General features: G+C 42.5%; 3 protein-coding genes across 3 annotated transcripts; all 3 read left to right on the top strand.

The window, feature by feature from the left end:
* The first annotated feature begins 969 nt into the window (after positions 1 to 969).
* LOC143478294 (uncharacterized) lies at positions 970 to 8,370 on the top strand. Its single transcript, XM_076977258.1, has 16 exons — positions 970 to 1,611; positions 2,103 to 2,237; positions 2,519 to 2,611; positions 2,836 to 2,916; positions 3,466 to 3,577; positions 4,518 to 4,767; positions 5,081 to 5,191; positions 5,436 to 5,570; positions 5,702 to 5,773; positions 6,031 to 6,132; positions 6,696 to 6,839; positions 6,970 to 7,053; positions 7,257 to 7,325; positions 7,433 to 7,650; positions 7,925 to 8,093; positions 8,233 to 8,370. The coding sequence occupies exons 1-16, from the start codon at positions 1,524 to 1,526 to the stop codon at positions 8,368 to 8,370; spliced, it is 2,001 nt and encodes a 666-aa protein (XP_076833373.1). The 5' UTR covers positions 970 to 1,523.
* Positions 8,371 to 10,127: 1,757 nt separating this feature from the next.
* LOC143478293 (centrosomal protein of 164 kDa-like) lies at positions 10,128 to 12,721 on the top strand. The gene is made up of 5 exons (XM_076977257.1): positions 10,128 to 10,281; positions 11,275 to 11,562; positions 11,893 to 11,965; positions 12,111 to 12,200; positions 12,340 to 12,721. The coding sequence occupies exons 1-5, from the start codon at positions 10,128 to 10,130 to the stop codon at positions 12,452 to 12,454; spliced, it is 720 nt and encodes a 239-aa protein (XP_076833372.1). The 3' UTR covers positions 12,455 to 12,721.
* Positions 12,722 to 12,760: 39 nt separating this feature from the next.
* LOC143477762 (TOG array regulator of axonemal microtubules protein 1-like) lies at positions 12,761 to 16,389 on the top strand. Its single transcript, XM_076976509.1, has 4 exons — positions 12,761 to 12,993; positions 13,492 to 13,648; positions 13,911 to 14,037; positions 14,611 to 16,389. Exons 1-3 carry the CDS (start codon positions 12,788 to 12,790, stop codon positions 13,959 to 13,961), a joined length of 414 nt encoding a protein of 137 aa, XP_076832624.1. The 5' UTR covers positions 12,761 to 12,787; the 3' UTR covers positions 13,962 to 14,037; positions 14,611 to 16,389.
* The last annotated feature ends 232 nt before the right edge of the window (positions 16,390 to 16,621 follow it).

The raw sequence follows: 16,621 nt of genomic DNA, 5'->3' as shown, positions 1-16,621 counted from the left end.
ACCACCAACAGAACAATGCAGGTTTTACTTCAACTGCTTCTTGAAGAGTGTTATCAGAATATCTTAATAGGTGTAAGTGTTGCAGCCATATGTTAATAAAGAAGTTAAGATGAAAGATTTGAAAGACAGATTGACAGATTTTAGAAAATGCAGTTTGAAGAATAGCTGAGGTGGACTTTGAGTCATAGAGGTAGATAACAATAGCTCAAACTGTAAAATAAACTCCCATTTGTTTACTATAGGCAAAATAGACTGCTAATGATTCCCACTCAGCTACTCTGCATTTGGCTACCATTGTAAGCTTTGACAACCAATGCCTATGGTTATCACAGCTTACGTGAAGTAAGAGCAAGGATAAAAGATTGAACTTGTGCTGAACTAACTTTTGAACTTGTTCAACAGAACTTTGAACGTGACACTGAACAGAACTCGTGTCATTTTAACCAGTCCTACTCTCAGCTGGTGTGGCGTATCTGTTTTCTTCATAGATCTGTAGCAGTGAGCCCTCACTGTTATCTCGTTAGCCTTACTTTTGCCTGATACTTCCATCAGAAATACAAACATGTTTTAAAAGGCATTTCTAGTACTAGGACAGGTTGGTTCGTTACTAAAAACAACATCACTTCATTAGACTGCCACCTCAGGCTAGCTAGCTAACTAGCGTCAGCCACTTACCTTCAAAATTGCAGAGGTAGGATGAAACGTAGAACTTGAAACCCTTTTCAAGTTTACTCTGTGGCGTTGTACTTGATGCTCTGACAATACGACGCACATCGTTGACGGGAACTCCAAGAGGCACCTTGTGAATTTAGGCTCGGCCATAACATCAGCACTTCCGCATACCAACCGGAAATATAGTAACATCCCTACACCAAACAGTTTCAAATGACAGTAAAATTGACCAATCATATCTTCCCTCTTAGTGGGCGGGCTTAACTGTATGATCATTTCCGCCCGCTGTGGTGACGCTAGCTGACATTAGCTGACGTGCGCGTTGTTTACAAGGACGAACAAGGAGTTGTGGACCTTATTTTGTTGGAACCTTATTTTGCTTAAAAAGTTATCTAGTACATATATTATTGTTTATTGCGTTTCTAAAGCTGTACTGTCTCAGTTTTTTATTTTTTATTTATTGCAGTTAATTAGGAAAGGGGGGTGGGGGAGCGGGCCCACTTTTAATGGTCACGGTTCGCTACTGATATATTATATATACGGTCTCTGGTATGAACCCTTTGGGTACAAGCCAGGCTGCATCAGGTTATTTTAGCAGCCTGGCTGATTTGGTGTTTTGGTTAAAAAAAATAGGAAATTGTGATATGACGTGCTACTCAACTTTGGAATGTTTGGATTAGAATGTTTTGTTGGGAAGGTGGAATGTTTGGATTCAGTTTTGATGCTGAAAAGCTCAGAACAAGTCGCAAGACATTTTGCTCTGTGGATTACTATCAATACAAAACTAACAAATCTCTCTATTTTTTCTAGATCTTTCTCTCTTTCTATTCTTTCTATTTTTCAGGTGGAGAATGAGTTTTTACCCCAGGAGAACCGACCAGCCTAGGCCTAGGCAGGAAGAGAACCACTTCATAGACACACCAGGTTTTACCACTCATGGTGAGAAAAATACATTTTCATATACTGTACATAATTTTATACTTCTATGTAAGACAGTATATTAGTTATTATGAGTATGGATTCCATAGGCTTATTCATAATAATTAAAAGTAAAATATACACATTTATATAGTAGGTTTCTAAGGTTCAGAAAAATAACATGTATATTTATTCTACTGATGACTGTCAAGCTCTGTATTTCATGTGTACATGATAATATAATTAATGGAGCATGGGTTACTTCTTTGATTTCTTTGACTCAGCACAATTTTCATAAATCTTAACATTGTCCATGTGGCCATGGAAAAAGCAAATAAAAATAAACACTTTTAAAAAGAAACATTCTTAAGCATTCTCCCCACATTCTAATGACATCACATGGCACCATAGCCCTTGTTATAATGACTTGTTCATTGGGAAACACTTACAAGGCATTTGAGCCTCACTGGGAGGCGTGCTGGGTTTCACTTTACCTACTGTGGGATTTTCAGGTGTGCCCTACAACCTCCAAGAGACAGTGATCCACACGGATCCCTGTGGACCAGCACCCTTCCCTCACAGAAGGACGGCGGGACCCTCAGATGTCGGCCATGTTAACATCCCTGTAGAAGGACCACTCCACACTGGTAATGTGTAACACTGAAGATTACATGCGTATTCAACAAACCAAATAACCATGCATGATAAAGTAGAAAAAAAACATTTATTACATTTGTTTGTAAGGTCTGGCAGAGGTGCAGAACCATCAGCTTTCTGCACATGACCTGACCAGTTTTATCAGAAAATATGACATGACATATTCTTCAACATTGTAATGAATTCAAATGGCACTGTAGCCCTTCTTATAGACCTGATGATCTTAACAGTACACATTCCTCTGTGCCCTGGGTTGGTGTTTTGCATTTAGGCCCTGACATGGAGAGGCAGAGACACCTTGCTCAGCCCCATGTTCAAGGCGAGGTCCTGAAACAGATGGATCCAGTCAACCTCCAGCCTGCTGGTGGGTATTTGGGTATTTTGGGTATAACTTTGCTTTGTGTGGAATGCTACGGTTGCTATGGACGCTATTATTGCTATGGAATTCTATTATTGGCTAGTTAGTTAGGTTAGCCTAGCGAACGGTACCACGGAGAGTTTAGAGACAATATGGCGAGGTGATCTGTCTACTGCACTGTTATTCGTATAGTACATAATATTTTTCTTAATGTTCATTCAACATGACAGCAGATGCCCTTCGGGGACCAGTTGGAGAGCAGTTGATCCTGGAAGAGGATTGCGATGAGAATTATATCCCATCTGAACAAGGTACATTAGCTGTCGCATACTACCTGTTACAGTTTAGGACCCCGGATAAAACTTTACCAGAGCCGGAGTGGCTAATCGGGAGATTCCGGAGGATTCTCGATGGGCCGGCTCATGTCAATCTCTAGTTTGGGCCGATTGGGATGGAAAAATAATTTTGGGCCGGATTTGGGCATGAAACTCCCGGGCTGAAAAAGTGGCCCACTCCGGCCCTGAACTTTAATATATGTTACTGAAATGGTATAATTTAATATCCACCATTGATAAAGTCTACAAGCTACAACAGTTCCATCATTTAAAAACTAAATTATAACACTGACATAATAACTTAATAATATATAATAATATTATAATATATAATAATTATAATATTAACAACACAGTTCCAGTTGGGACTCCTGTATGTTCGCCCAAGCTATAGCTACACTTTATAACATAGAATCAATCTCCATGCATTATGGACTTAAATATTTGAATTTGTGGGATTTTGTCTTGATTTGAAAATATCATACTTCTTGTCGGTATATTCTTCTTATTTGTATTGCTCCTCAGATATCCATGATTTTGCCAGACAAATTGGCATTGACCCTGAGAGGGAGCCAGAGCTCCTATGGCTGGCCAGAGAGGTGGCTGTAGCCCCACTACCTCCTGAATGGAAACCCTGGTAGGACAAGCTCATTCTCATACAGTCACCCATAATGAAACAGTTTTCTTATCCTTACACACAGAGCAGTGAGCGTTGGTGTGAGTGTTGGTTCCTTTTAGAAAAATCCAAGCATACTCTAATGTGCCCTTAATTGAGGAATGGCTTCCATTCCAAGAACTCTACGTCTCATTCATGCTGGCTCGTTCATTCAGGTTCTCGATTACCTGACGTACCAAGGCCCTTTGTCCCCTATAACTCAGTTATAATTTTAAGTACCATTTATAGAAGTAGGATGCATCAGGACTTTATTGTGAGTGTCATAATGTCACACGGACTCTCTGGAAGCTTGCAAGAAGTGGGCATTAAATCACTTATGACCTAGGTGATTAGATGAGCAAATTAGACAGCCCAACTTTTTTTTAAAGACCATGGAACTGCAAGTCTGGAGAAGACTGAATAATTTGACTGGGAAATAAGATTGGGCAAGAGAAAATATAACAGGCAGAAGAGGATTGTTTTTGAAGTTGGGGAGTTTGATGTGACATGAAAGATCAGACACATTTTAACATATGAAATCATTTTTGGATTCTGTATTCAAATGGTTTGGGGGAAAGTATGTTATAACCTTATTGTCAGGTGTGACAGTGGTGTCAGTACCTTCATAGATAAAACACACAAAGATCCAGGAGATATTTAATGTTAGTTGTCCCCAAAACTAACAATTGCAAAGTATATAATTAATATTTCATCACTCTATGCAGCAGATTTGCTTGTAGACTTGGCCTTCTGGCACTATAAATCTGAGCAATGAGACCCAGAGCACCACTCAGTGTTTCAGATGTTGTCCTGTTGACACCTTTGTGGACAGTCCTGTGCTGGAGAACCTAGGCTTGTCTACATGTCATGTGTTTTTATGTGTGTGTTTATCTGATGAGCTTGTCTCCCTTTCCTACTCCAGTCAGGATGTGACTGGAGAAGTTTATTACTTCAACTTCTCCACGGGCCAGTCCACCTGGGACCACCCCTGTGATGAGCACTACCGCCAACTAGTGACCCAGGAGCGGGAGCGTGCTCATCACGGCCGGACTGCCTCTGCCATCTCAGGCTCCGCCTCCACAGGAACCAGAAAGAACAAGGAGAAGAAGAAGAAGAAGAAAGAGAAGAAGGAGAAAAAAAAGAAGGAACCAGAGGGACTGAAGGCCCCAAGAGTGAGTTTGGATCTGTGTACCCTAAAATGTATTTTGTCACACAGCAGTTATATTTGTCACACTTTCTCTTCCATTCTACACATTCTTGACTGCTGTGTTTCTAATAACACTGAAATGAATTGAACAATTATTTGCTCATCGAAGTATATCAAAAGATTTAGGATAGCAGTCGCCTAAAGTTGAGCAGAAAGGAAAAAGAAAGCTAATTTGTGTGTGCCATTCTGCTAATGCTCTCTCTCTCTCTCTCTCTCTCTCTCTCACTCACACACACACACTCACACACTCACTCACTCACTCTATCACTGTCTCTCAGCTGCTGGCTCCTCTGGCTCCACTGAGAGGAATGTGTGACCTTTCAGTTCCTGGACTGCGAGGTTCCCCGGGCAACTTCACAGACCTTCATCCTTTAAAGTCCTCACTAGGGGTAAATGTACGGTCTATATCCTCTAGTAGGGGTGAACATGTACAGTCTATATCCTCAAGTAGGGGAATGAAACCTCATTGTATACTTTTATAAGGTGGTGTAAGAACAAACCCTACATACGTCACTGGAAGTAAAAGAACACGTCACTCCTCTGCAAAGTTTAGCTTTTACCAAATTGACTTTGAAGTGATGGAGGCCTGAGTTCATGGCAGAGGTGTAGAGCGTATGATGATCTGTATCTTAGGATGTATCCGGAGCAAATTTGCATTCGCTAAGAGGACGACAGCTGGAGAGTCTGGCTCCGCCCATATTTAATCCAGATCTGGAGGTGGATGAAGAGGAGGAGGAGGAAGAGCAGAAGGCGGTGTCTGTCCATGAGGTGAAAACACCTGCTAGAATATAATGCTCTGATTTTTAGCTCACTGTCACCTTTGTAGTCTTTACAGTGCAGTAAAGTATGAGGAATGATTTTCTGTATTCGTGTTGCGGTGTGTGTTTGTGTGTACGTAGAGTCTGCTAGGGTCATCAGACCTGTTGCAGAACTTGGACCTGGACATCCTGAAAGGGGGACTGCAGTATGAGGTGGCCACGATGTTCTTCACTCTCCCTCACTCACACATTATGTTCCCAGCTTTTCACACACATTTTTACAGCGCCATCAACATCACTGTGTGTGCTCACGTGATCTTGGTGTTACTGTAGCACCTTGCTCTACCTTTCACAAACACACACACACACACACACACACACACACACACACACACACACACACACACACACAATGATCTTGTGAATGTCTGTACATGCGTGTTCATGCATATGTGTTTGTGTATGAGCAGGACAGTGAAGTCAGTGGCAGTGCTCCTGTGGAGGAGAGATCCGAACCAGAACGCCAAGATCTCGCTCCGTTAAGAGACCACAGCCCTAACCCACCCTTGCAGGTACTCATTAACACTCACACTGCCTCTCTTCCTATATGTCTCTCCCTCCCTCCCTCCCTCCCTCCCTCTCTCTGTCTGTCTGTCTGTCTGTCTTTCTCTACAAACACTATAGCAGTGGTATAAGTGAGGGGACCTCAAAGTTTATTTGAGGTTAGGGTTTTATTTGAGGTCATGCGCCAGTGTTTTTCTTTCAGTGTTTCTTTTTGTCTTCTTCCTTTCCGTCCATCCATCCATTTATCCATTCGTCTGTTAGTCATATACATCCACACATCCTCTTGTTTATCCATCCATCTGTCTATCCATCTATATATGTAATTTCTATTACCTCATTCATTTGTATTGTGCACTAGGCCCCTGGCTCTCTGAGGGTCATGCACACTTCATACAGAAAAGACGAACCATATGTGGGTTCTATAAAACACCCTTTGGTTTCAGTTAAGGTGATGACAATAAATTAAAGACTAAATAAATAAATTAAAGGCAGGGAGAATTCATTTACTCACAGCTCAGTGATCACCTAAGAGGCCGAGCCAATGTGTGTTCATCACACGGTGTGTGTGCAGGAGAGCGTGGAGAGGGAGCGCTTGTTGAGGGCTCATCTGGAGGAGAAGGAGAGGATGCAGGCTACACACTCATCCCAGCTGGAGCAGCTCAGATTACAGCTTGACTCTCAGCTCCAACACACCCACAAAATACACAAGCAGAAAGTAAGATCCCACACCCACACGATACGCACGCGCAAAAACGCCTCTTCTGCCATACCCAGTCGGGTGTTTATGTGTATAAAGACGGTGAGAGTTGTTTGTATTTGTTTGTTTTTCTTGTGTGTGTGTTTAGGAGTTAGAAGTGCAGAAGATGATTGAGCAACTGGACATGAAATCCAAAGAGCTCAAAACTCAGGAACTGCTACTCCAAACTCAGGTACTTTACCTGTGTTATTTGAGTGTGTGGGTGTGTGTGTGTGTGTGTGTGTGTATGTGGGTGTGCTACTCCAAACTCAGGTACTTTACCTGCTTTATTTGAGTGTGTGTGTGCTACTCCAATGTGCAACTGGTACACTGAGCTCCATTGTATTAGGTGCCCTGATAAAATGATCTGTGTGTGTTCGTACTGTTGGTCTGTAGGCTGCAGATTTGAAGAAGAGGAGACAACAGCTGAGTGAGGAAGAAGATGAAGTTGAGAAGGGGATAGAGGTGCGTGTGAGTGTGTGTGTGACCAGGTGTGTGTGTGTGTGTGTTTGTCATTGTGAACTGTTATACTAGGTTGTGTGTGTGTGTGTGTGTGTGTGTGTGTGTCCCAGGCTCTCTCACGTGTCCTGAGAGAACGGGACAGTCTGCGTGCGGAGCTGGACAGACTAAGAGATGAGAGGAGGAGAGAAAGGGAGGAGCTGGAAAAAGAGAGAGAGGGAAGGAGGAGGGAGAGGGAGGAGAGCAGAAGGATGATGGAGGAGAGAGAGAAGCTACTGAGCAATACAGTGCTTCTACAGGATAGATGTGATGAACTCCACAGAAGGCTCAGGTAATACACACACACACACCCACACCCCCATATACACACTTGGGTAATGTATACGTATACCAACTTTGGTCGATGCGCTGAAGGTTTAGATAATATACACATGCATACGCATGTGCGGGCGCACACACTCTCTCTCACACACACACACACACACACACACACACACACACACTAGCTTTGACCGAGTCAGTACTGGTCTCTGGTGACACAAATGCACGGTACACAGAGTGTGTACAATGTACAGATCTGTGTTGGTGTGGTTTGTGTCTGTCAGCGAGGTGGAGCAGAGAGAGCATGGAGACGATAACCTGGAGAGAAAGAAACAGGAGGAGAGCAAGGAGAAGAGCAGAGAGAAGGAGGGCCCCCTCGGAGTGGAGGACCTGGAACCTCCTCTCTCCCCTGTGCCCACCTCCCACAACAACCACAGCAGCATAGACGAGTATGTGGGGGGGGTGTGTGTGGGTGGGGAGGGAGGCTGTCCGATTGTATGTATTTATCATATGTTTATATACTCATTTGTAATCTCCTCTCTCTCTCTCTAGCTTGCGGGAGTATATCTCGTGTGAAGGTGTTTCTCTGCAGAGAGCACGACGGTTCTTGGAGAAAGAGACCAGCTGTCTGAGAGCGAGACAGGCAGCACTAAGGACGGCCCACCCCAGCCCGCAGAGGTCCGCTGCAAGAGGTTCTGCTCAGCCTCTCTGCCAGGTCCGTCAAGTCTAGTCAGTTTTATTAATAAAGCGCTTTTTACAAAACATGGTGTCACAAAGCAGCTTCACAAGCGCATGGGTCCAGATCCCTAATGAGCGAGACAGGGGCGAGTGTGGCAGAGACAAACTCCCTAGGTGGATTAGGAAGAAACCTTGGGAGGACCAAGACCCCAAAGGGAAGCCATGCTCCATTGGCCCAGCAACTTTAAGTTCATATTTATAGTCCTGTGTCTATCTGAGCAGTCACAGTCTCTCCAATATGGATGCTGGGCCTCAGGTAGGATGCTGGCCGTATTGGCACATGCATCCACGGCATCAGCACATCCACTGGCAACTCAGGGCATCTTCTAGCTGCTTTATGGAATTGTCTTTGTAGAAACATGTAGTCAAGATACAGAATGCAGGTTAAATATGTAAAATCAAATTAAACTTCCATATATATATAGTACACGTGCCAGTGATTTAGCATGTGGCTCCAGCAGGCTTATCCCTAGCAGCATAACTAAAGGGAGGGGCCTGGAGGTGACCACAGGCATGAGGGTACTGAGACATTACTCTGCCTTCGGCTGTAATCTTGTAGTTTTCGGAGCTGAGCGCAATCCTGCGCTTTGAGAGAGCAGCAGGTGAGATGGATTATGGTATGCAGTGAGTTCACGGATATTGTGGAGGACTATTTAATGCCTTATAGGCCAACAGAAGAATTTTTAAATCAGTTTGATATTTAACCAGGAGCCAGTGCAACGCTGAGAGAGTAGGACTAATGTGATGCACTTCTCAAGGCCTAGTTAGGACTCTGGCTCTTGGATTCAAGTTGGAATGCAGCAAGTTGGACTTTCTTTATGGACTGTTTAGAGCATCCAGTTAAGACAGTTACAGTATTCCAATCTTGATGAGATTGTGGACCAGTTTCTCTGCATCTGATACCGAACGTACATGTCTCAGCTTGGCAATATTACATGAAGTTGCAAAGGCAGCATTAGTGACATTGCATATGTGTGTGAAAAATGAAAGATCCAAATCACTAGAGACACCTAAACTTTTAGCAGGAGATTCAGGTGTTACTGAAAAGCCATCTAGTGTAATAAGAAGATTCGACCAATTGCTTCTTGCAGTCTTGGATCCAAGAAGTAACACCTCAGTCTTATCAGAATTTAGAAGAAGAAAATTAGACACCATCCAGTTCTTTATTTCTTGGATGCAGTTCTCAGTTTTGGTAGTAGTATTGACATCATCCAAATTAGAAGATATATATAACTGAGTATCATCTGCATAGCAATGGAAGCTAATACCATGCCTACAAATGCTTGCTAGCATATATAATAGAATAACATGGGACCCAATACAGATCCTTATGAGCATTCATTATTTTCAAGTGCAAATTGGTAACGATTGTTCAGGTAGGATTTGAACCAGGAGAGTGATTGACCTTTATCTGAGAATATTAAGAGATCGTTAACTACTTTAGACGGTTTCAGTGCCGTGGTGGGTCTAAGCACGTTAGGTCTTGCAGTGCCTACAGCCATGTAGCCAGGTCAGATGGGAGAGAGTAGGAAGCATGAGTGTAGTTCCTCTTAGATGTTCTGCTCCGCTGTGCTGTAGGAGGTGAGTGAGCTGGAGAAGCTGAGGGAGACGGTCCAGAAGGACCACACGCTCCTGAGAAAGAAGGAGGAGAGACTCGGCCAGCTGGAGACCTCACTGGCAGAGGAGGTAACACACACACACACACACACACACACACACACACACACGTATGCCTGCACCCACACACTTATGTACAAACCCACATTAATACCTACCTGGGCTTTACAATGTTTTTCTCAGCTGTCATGTGATGAAGGCGAGCGGCTGGTGGGAGATCGGAGAGTCTCATTTGATGTCAGAGACTCAGAGACGAGCAGAAACGAGTATGGCCAAGAGGAGACGAGTGAGAGACACACTCCATGTGCATGCACAAAACACACACACGGGCAGACATTTTGAGAAGGCACTAATTTGGTTTTCACAAAGTTTACTACCACAGTTTTTTTTTATGGTGGCAATGTGTATTGATTCTAGATTGTGAAGAGTGATTAGATGAATTGCAATTAATTGCAAAGTCATTCCCTGTGATGAAAATGATTTTCTCACAAAAATTACTGCATTCCAGCTTCTCCATTTCAGCCCTACAAAGAGGCATAAGATAATTTCAGTGTTGATCTCGTTAGTTCAGGAGAAAAAAAGTTAATGAGGATAAGACAGCTGACATCAATCTGTCATGCTGATTAGAAGAGAAGACTGGTTGCTTTAAAAGGGTAGTGGTGCTTTTACGTTTTCTCCTATTAACTATGGTCACCTCCAAGGAAACACGTTCAGTCATCATTGCATCAAAAGGGTTTCACAGGCAAGGATAGTGCGGCTTGTACGATGCACCCCAATCAACCATTTATCCGGTCACTAAGGACTTTGGGGAGAGTGCTTCAGTTGCATGAAGGAGGCTTCAGGGAGCGTCTCCTACAGGAGCGTCTCCTACAGGAGCGTCTCCTACAGGAGTGTCTCCTACAGAGGAGGCAGCTATGAGCCTTCTCACACCATCAAAGTGTGGGGTCACTCCCAATGTTGCCTAAGCAAAGCACAGCCATGAATAAGGGAAGGTATCAAAACATCCTTCCAGAACAACTTCTCCCAATGATTCAGGAGCAGTTTAGCAGCAATGAACAATTATAGACTGTTAATAATTGTACTTCATTATATCACATAAACATTTGACAAAAGGTTCTTAAAAAAATAAACTGAGGAAGCAAACTGTGAAAACTAAAAATTTGCCCACAACTGTAAGCAGCTCTAGAGTCGACTCTGGTCTTGTTGGTTCATAGTTGTCTGATGTTTTTATCTCTCTAGCAGTAATACACCCAAACCCTGGTCTTCCTCTCTGTTTCAGCACATGCAGTGCCAGTGAAAGTGCAGCAGTTAGCAGAGTCCCTGCAGCAGATCTCTGGCCAGCTGAACACGGTGCTGGGTGCACTGGGATCTCTCACTGGGAGGACCGTCCAGCCCCTCCCTCAGCCACCTCCGTCCTCCTCCTTCCCTCCTGCCCCATCCTGGGCATGGACACCAAGTCCCGCCTCCTCTTCATTGGCCAATCAGAACAGTTTCTTACACTGTTCTGTCCCAAAAACACACGGGTCGGACCTTCATTTGAACTCCCACTGGAGCAAACTCTTCCCTGGTACGTAGAGACAGACACACCCCAAACATTAGCAGTGATGAGCAGTGGTCACCTCAGTGGGCTGCAGTGATTTTCACTAATGCTTCATTTCTTCATCACTCGTAAAACCTTAAATACAAATAGAAACTTCTGCCTCTCCCTCAAGCACAAACCAGTCACTGCTGGATTTATAGCCTTTTTTGCATAGTTGATGACCTCCATTGATTTTCTGTGCTTGGATAATGCCGATCTTTTCCAGTGCAAGTGTGGTGCAGTGTAGAGACCTGCTGTGTCAAATTAGCTTCAGAAATCTAAATCGCACTACCCGTATTAAGACTGCTCTGATTTTAGGTGTTTCCATGGATACCAGTGCCCGCTATCCCATGAGGGCTACCAGAGCATATTGTGGATACACTCCAGCAAGGTGACTACACACACTTGCACACCAGTGCAGGCTCGGTCACAATCTCTCACTCTCACTCACAGGGTCAGTGCTGCTGTTGATTTTGAAAGGAAAATTGATGAACTCATACAGTGCTTTTCCATTATGTGTGTGTGTGTGTGTGTAGTCACTCCTCTGAGCTAGATGGCCAGAGGCTGCAGAGACTGATTGAAGACAACAAAAGGTGGCTGGAATCACAACGCAAAGACCCAAATGTGTATCCTTTCACAATCTCTCTCTCCCCCTCAGCTTATACACATGTATGTATCACACACAAACCAGTACGGGGAACAGAATGCATCATATTTTCACACACACTCTCTTGCACCCTTGTACTCTCCTGAACCTCTGCCCAGGCCTCTCTTCACACGCTACCCAGCTGCCCCACCCACCAATGGGCTGGTCCAGCTCGGCCTGGACGAGAACAATCAGATCAAGGTCTACCATTACCGAAGAGGCACAACCCACTGATGTCCATGTATGTCCAGTGCAAACATCAGTGGATAGACAGAATACAAACATGCCATCAGCATGTACACATTACAGGTGATGTTGCTGACAAAGTCAAGTCAGATTTAGCATAGTACTTTGAAATTCCTTTTTGATAAAAACATTATCTAATTGAAATTCAGATGGTATATCTAACTGTAATTAGTGATTAAGGTATTTCCGCCTACATAACACATTGCAGTGGAGGATTATACTTATTACGATGGCGGTGGTAGTGTTGGATGTGACTAAAACGAGCTTGAACGTCGTCCGTCTTTCCTGCAGGTGCTGAACCTGCGCTCTGGCGTGTCCCGCATGGCGGTGGTGTCCTTGAGGGAGTTGTACTCCAGCCTGCAGAAAGGGATGGACCAGGAAGTGGAGGTTACAGCTAAGGTCCTCCTCCACAAAGCAGCGGAGTCCAATGGCTTCATCAGGCAGGACGTGGACACAGCTCTGGACAGCATGGTGCAGAACTGCACCCCCATTCGGAGCATGAACGCCCTTCTCGCTGGAGGACTCTGGTCAGTTAGCCTGCAGTGAGCTTTAAACTGTGGCTTTCAGATAGCAACAACAGTCACAAGAAGCTAACACAGCACTAATTTTGGCTGCTGTTTTTTGCTGCTGTTTTTACCTCTCCATTGTTCTTTCAAAATATTGCCCTGGCCTATATCAATATTTTTAGTTATTTATCCTCTTATATATTATTTTTATTGCATTCCATCTCCGCTCTGCTGATCCAAACTGCCCTTCACAATGCTTAAAAAATAGGCTAGTTAGCTAGCGCACAGAGGACATACAAACATTTTCTGTTTAAAAAATATAGATGTACACTAACTGGTGCAAACTAAGCAATCGAATAGAATATGATCATTTGATTGTGCACTTAGATCATACATAAGGGTATTAAGTTTCTTTATAGAAGCTAAAAGTTGTACTGTGTACATTGATTGGATGGATTAATAGTTATTACCTCCTTTTTTTGAATGTCCTAATTTTTTTCCTTCTGTTTTCCTCAAAAGTCTGAATGCTGCAGTAAGAAAGTGTACTGCTCGGCACTTGGCTACTTTGGTAGAGAAGATTGGTGCTGGCCAGTTATTGTCTGGGGCGAAAGACGTCACACCGCGAATTATTCCTGTCAGTCTCCAAGTTGGCACAGGACTCTTCACAAGAAACCAGGTTAGTACTGGGATCAGAACGAGAATTCTACAAAGCTTGTTCAGTTTCCCAGATAGTAATCTTTTGCTGATTCTTTTACTCTCTTAATCTGATACTCAGCAAATGCTGCTAAATTGTAGAGTAATAGAAGCACTATCGTGTTTTCTACACACAGACGGCCTTGTAAAATTGTACCCTGGTAAGATAAATGGTTGGTGTGCTGTGAGTTACGGGTCCCTCACTCACGGTTCTCTCCTGTTTTGGGGTCTGTTCCTCGTCTCAGGCGCTTGGGCCGGCGTATGCTGCTGTTCCTGTCCTCCCACCACGACTTTGATAAGATGGTGGAAAAGTACATCCCTGCCAAAGACCTGGCAACCATCAGGGACACTGTCCACACTCTGAAATCCAAGGTAGTGATTCATGTTTGGATACATGATGAGGATTTTTTATCCCATCCACTATGCCCCATGTTTACTCACTAAACAAACTTATTCACAAAACTTTTAGGTGAAACAGACTGCAATAAAAAACCATCTAAACTGTGATGGTAGACATATATTGTAAACAAATACTCGAGTACAGGGCAGTGTGTGGCACCACACATTGTATTTACAGTAGGGCATGCACAGTGTAGTCCCAGACCCAGTAGTTAAAGGACAGAGCATGGTTCAAAATGAACCGGCTTGAATTTCAAATACATTTAAAACAAAACTATTCTTTCAGAAAGTCATTCCACTGATATGCTAAGAGATGCCAGAGATAAAAAAAGATAAAAGATTTACCAGAAATACTATAATTCCTATATTAATTAATAATATTTATAATATTGATAATAATCATTCCAGAGAGTTACCATAGTTACCAAATACTGTCACTTTAATTGAATGAAATCTTTCTAGGTTAAGAAAATGCTTCTGTAATAACCCAGTGCTGTCCAGGGTTGATTTATTGATCATTGTTCCTTTTAAATGTTCTTTTTATAGAGCTGGTTAGGGAACTCTACCCCCGCAAGCCACAACTGGTTGAGCAGAAGGTGCTCCCTCTGCTCTGGTACCTCCTGGGGACCTCCAGCAACAGTGGTACGGTCCACGGGAGGGGTGGAATGTGACGGGGCCACTGTCCACCTATGCCAAGCCCTTCATGCCCACATGGGCCCCGCGCTGCTGGACTGAGCTGCTTCCCAACCTTCCAATATCCACAAGAGCCTAAGAGAGTTTGTTAAGAACCTCCCGATCACCTGAGAGCTGCCAGCCAGACCTCCAGACCAAAATAAAGCCCAACATGGATTCTACTTGAAGATGGAGATGTTTGTGCATTTCTTACTGTGTGTGCCTGCACTCTAAATGAAAGAGAGAGGAAGAAAGTCAAACGTTTTTAACATTTTGAATGAGCAGAAAGCTAAATACTTAAACTCAGAAGTCCTTTTAAATAAGGAGCACAGATTTTAGTGAATCACATCAGGTTTAACACACCTAGGAGCTCTGCTCTGTTTGCACTTTGAAATACTAACACTTATCATGATAACTGTTGTCATGGTGACTATAGATATATATTGTTCTACGATTGTTATTTTCTGTTGACATATCCTGAGGTAACTGTGCAGAATGTAATTTATCACATGCACAAGGAACAAGGATCTATAGTCTTTTTGTTGTTTGGTATGCGCAATGTGACTTTTGAAGAGTCTTAAATGGTTGTTTTTAAAAAAGAAAAAGCTATGATTCACAGAATTACTTTTGTACTGTATTGCTAATAAGTGTAATGGCACAGTATTAGCTTAATATATGCTGTATGATGTTGCAGTATGTAATGTACATTTTGCAGATAGATGAACACTCCTTTAATGAGGTACTAACTAATTGATTATGGTCTATGTTATAAGTGGGACCTGTCCTAGACTTTTGCATGACTAGGTATATTGGTGGAGTAAACAGAATATGTTTGTACTTTAGATGTATTTTCATGCACAGATGTTTGAATAACTTTGCATGTAAAACAGATGTATTTTTGGTGAATTGTTACAAGCAAAACATTTGCTGAAATCTAGCATCACACTAACATACATTTATAGTAAATAAAGTCATGCCCAGAGCTGTAATTCTCATTCCATATTGTGCCAGTCTTAGCTATTTCCATATCTAATGTTCAGTTATATGGAATGTTTTTCAAGATGGGGTAAGACAGAGATTGATTTTATATATATAATACAATGTTTATTTCTGTAAGCTCTAATGATTACATTTGAACACACACATACACAAGAAGATTCCAGGTGTGTAACAAGTGTACTAAAGAAAAAGATATAGAGACTAATAAAAACCTTCACTACCTAAATTGCAGTGAAGTACTCAAGGCTTTCCAGAGTGTTCAACAAATCAATAAGTAAGCCTTCTCTTGATAATCTCTTGCAAGTAATATATGATCCTGCATGAGGAACAGTGTGTGGTAAAAGAAAGTTCTGATTTCTCTGTTTGAGAAAAGTTCAGATTTTTTATTTCATAAATTTGTGTGCAACATCTAGAGCGTATACAAGCTACAGTGCCAGTAATTTTCCAAATGATCATTTATCTCATGCATAATGAGCATATCTTTGATGGTTTTGTCTCATCTTAGTGGAGGATTCTTGATGAGGCGTGTGGTCTCTGTATCATCCTGGAGAGTTCTCAAGTGTTCAGTATTAGCCACTTTTATTTCTAGGATGGCAAAAGAGAGCCAAAGGAATTCTTGTTGTCTGAACAGATCAAACGAGCAAAATCATGTATGACTTCCTTATGAATTCTGTTCCCATACTTAAGGAATTTTTAAGTGCATAAGTCTTAATTACTGGTTAAGGATGTTTTTCAGGCCTTCATATTAAAAGTTGCACTGTAAATAAGTGAGTCTGCAGGTATATGATTAGTATTTAGTATTTACACCAAACTTTTCAGACAACCAAAATATTTTGATAGACGTTTTCTTCCGAAACATTTTATTCAAGCTATGATGAATGAAGAA

Source organism: Brachyhypopomus gauderio, chromosome 16 (genome assembly GCF_052324685.1).
Source record: "Brachyhypopomus gauderio isolate BG-103 chromosome 16, BGAUD_0.2, whole genome shotgun sequence".
In the NCBI taxonomy this organism is placed as follows: domain Eukaryota; kingdom Metazoa; phylum Chordata; class Actinopteri; order Gymnotiformes; family Hypopomidae; genus Brachyhypopomus; species Brachyhypopomus gauderio.
This window is presented reverse-complemented; position numbering and strand designations above follow the sequence as displayed.

What these genes read in the sequence shown, in the direction of transcription:
- LOC143478293 (XM_076977257.1), top strand. Translation starts at nt 10,128, where the DNA reads ATGTACAAACCCACATTAATACCTACCTGGGCTTTACAATGTTTTTCT. An exon ending in GTATGGCCAAGAGGAGACGA is followed by an intron (nt 10,282 to 11,274) that starts GTGAGAGACACA and finishes TCTCTGTTTCAG; the next exon opens with CACATGCAGTGCCAGTGAAA. An exon ending in CTGGAGCAAACTCTTCCCTG is followed by an intron (nt 11,563 to 11,892) that starts GTACGTAGAGAC and finishes CTCTGATTTTAG; the next exon opens with GTGTTTCCATGGATACCAGT.
- LOC143477762 (XM_076976509.1), top strand. Translation starts at nt 12,788, where the DNA reads ATGGCGGTGGTGTCCTTGAGGGAGTTGTACTCCAGCCTGCAGAAAGGG. An exon ending in CTTCTCGCTGGAGGACTCTG is followed by an intron (nt 12,994 to 13,491) that starts GTCAGTTAGCCT and finishes TTTCCTCAAAAG; the next exon opens with TCTGAATGCTGCAGTAAGAA. An exon ending in GACTCTTCACAAGAAACCAG is followed by an intron (nt 13,649 to 13,910) that starts GTTAGTACTGGG and finishes TCCTCGTCTCAG; the next exon opens with GCGCTTGGGCCGGCGTATGC.
- LOC143478294 (XM_076977258.1), top strand. Translation starts at nt 1,524, where the DNA reads ATGAGTTTTTACCCCAGGAGAACCGACCAGCCTAGGCCTAGGCAGGAA. An exon ending in AGAAGGACCACTCCACACTG is followed by an intron (nt 2,238 to 2,518) that starts GTAATGTGTAAC and finishes TTTTGCATTTAG; the next exon opens with GCCCTGACATGGAGAGGCAG. An exon ending in GAACTCCACAGAAGGCTCAG is followed by an intron (nt 7,651 to 7,924) that starts GTAATACACACA and finishes TGTGTCTGTCAG; the next exon opens with CGAGGTGGAGCAGAGAGAGC.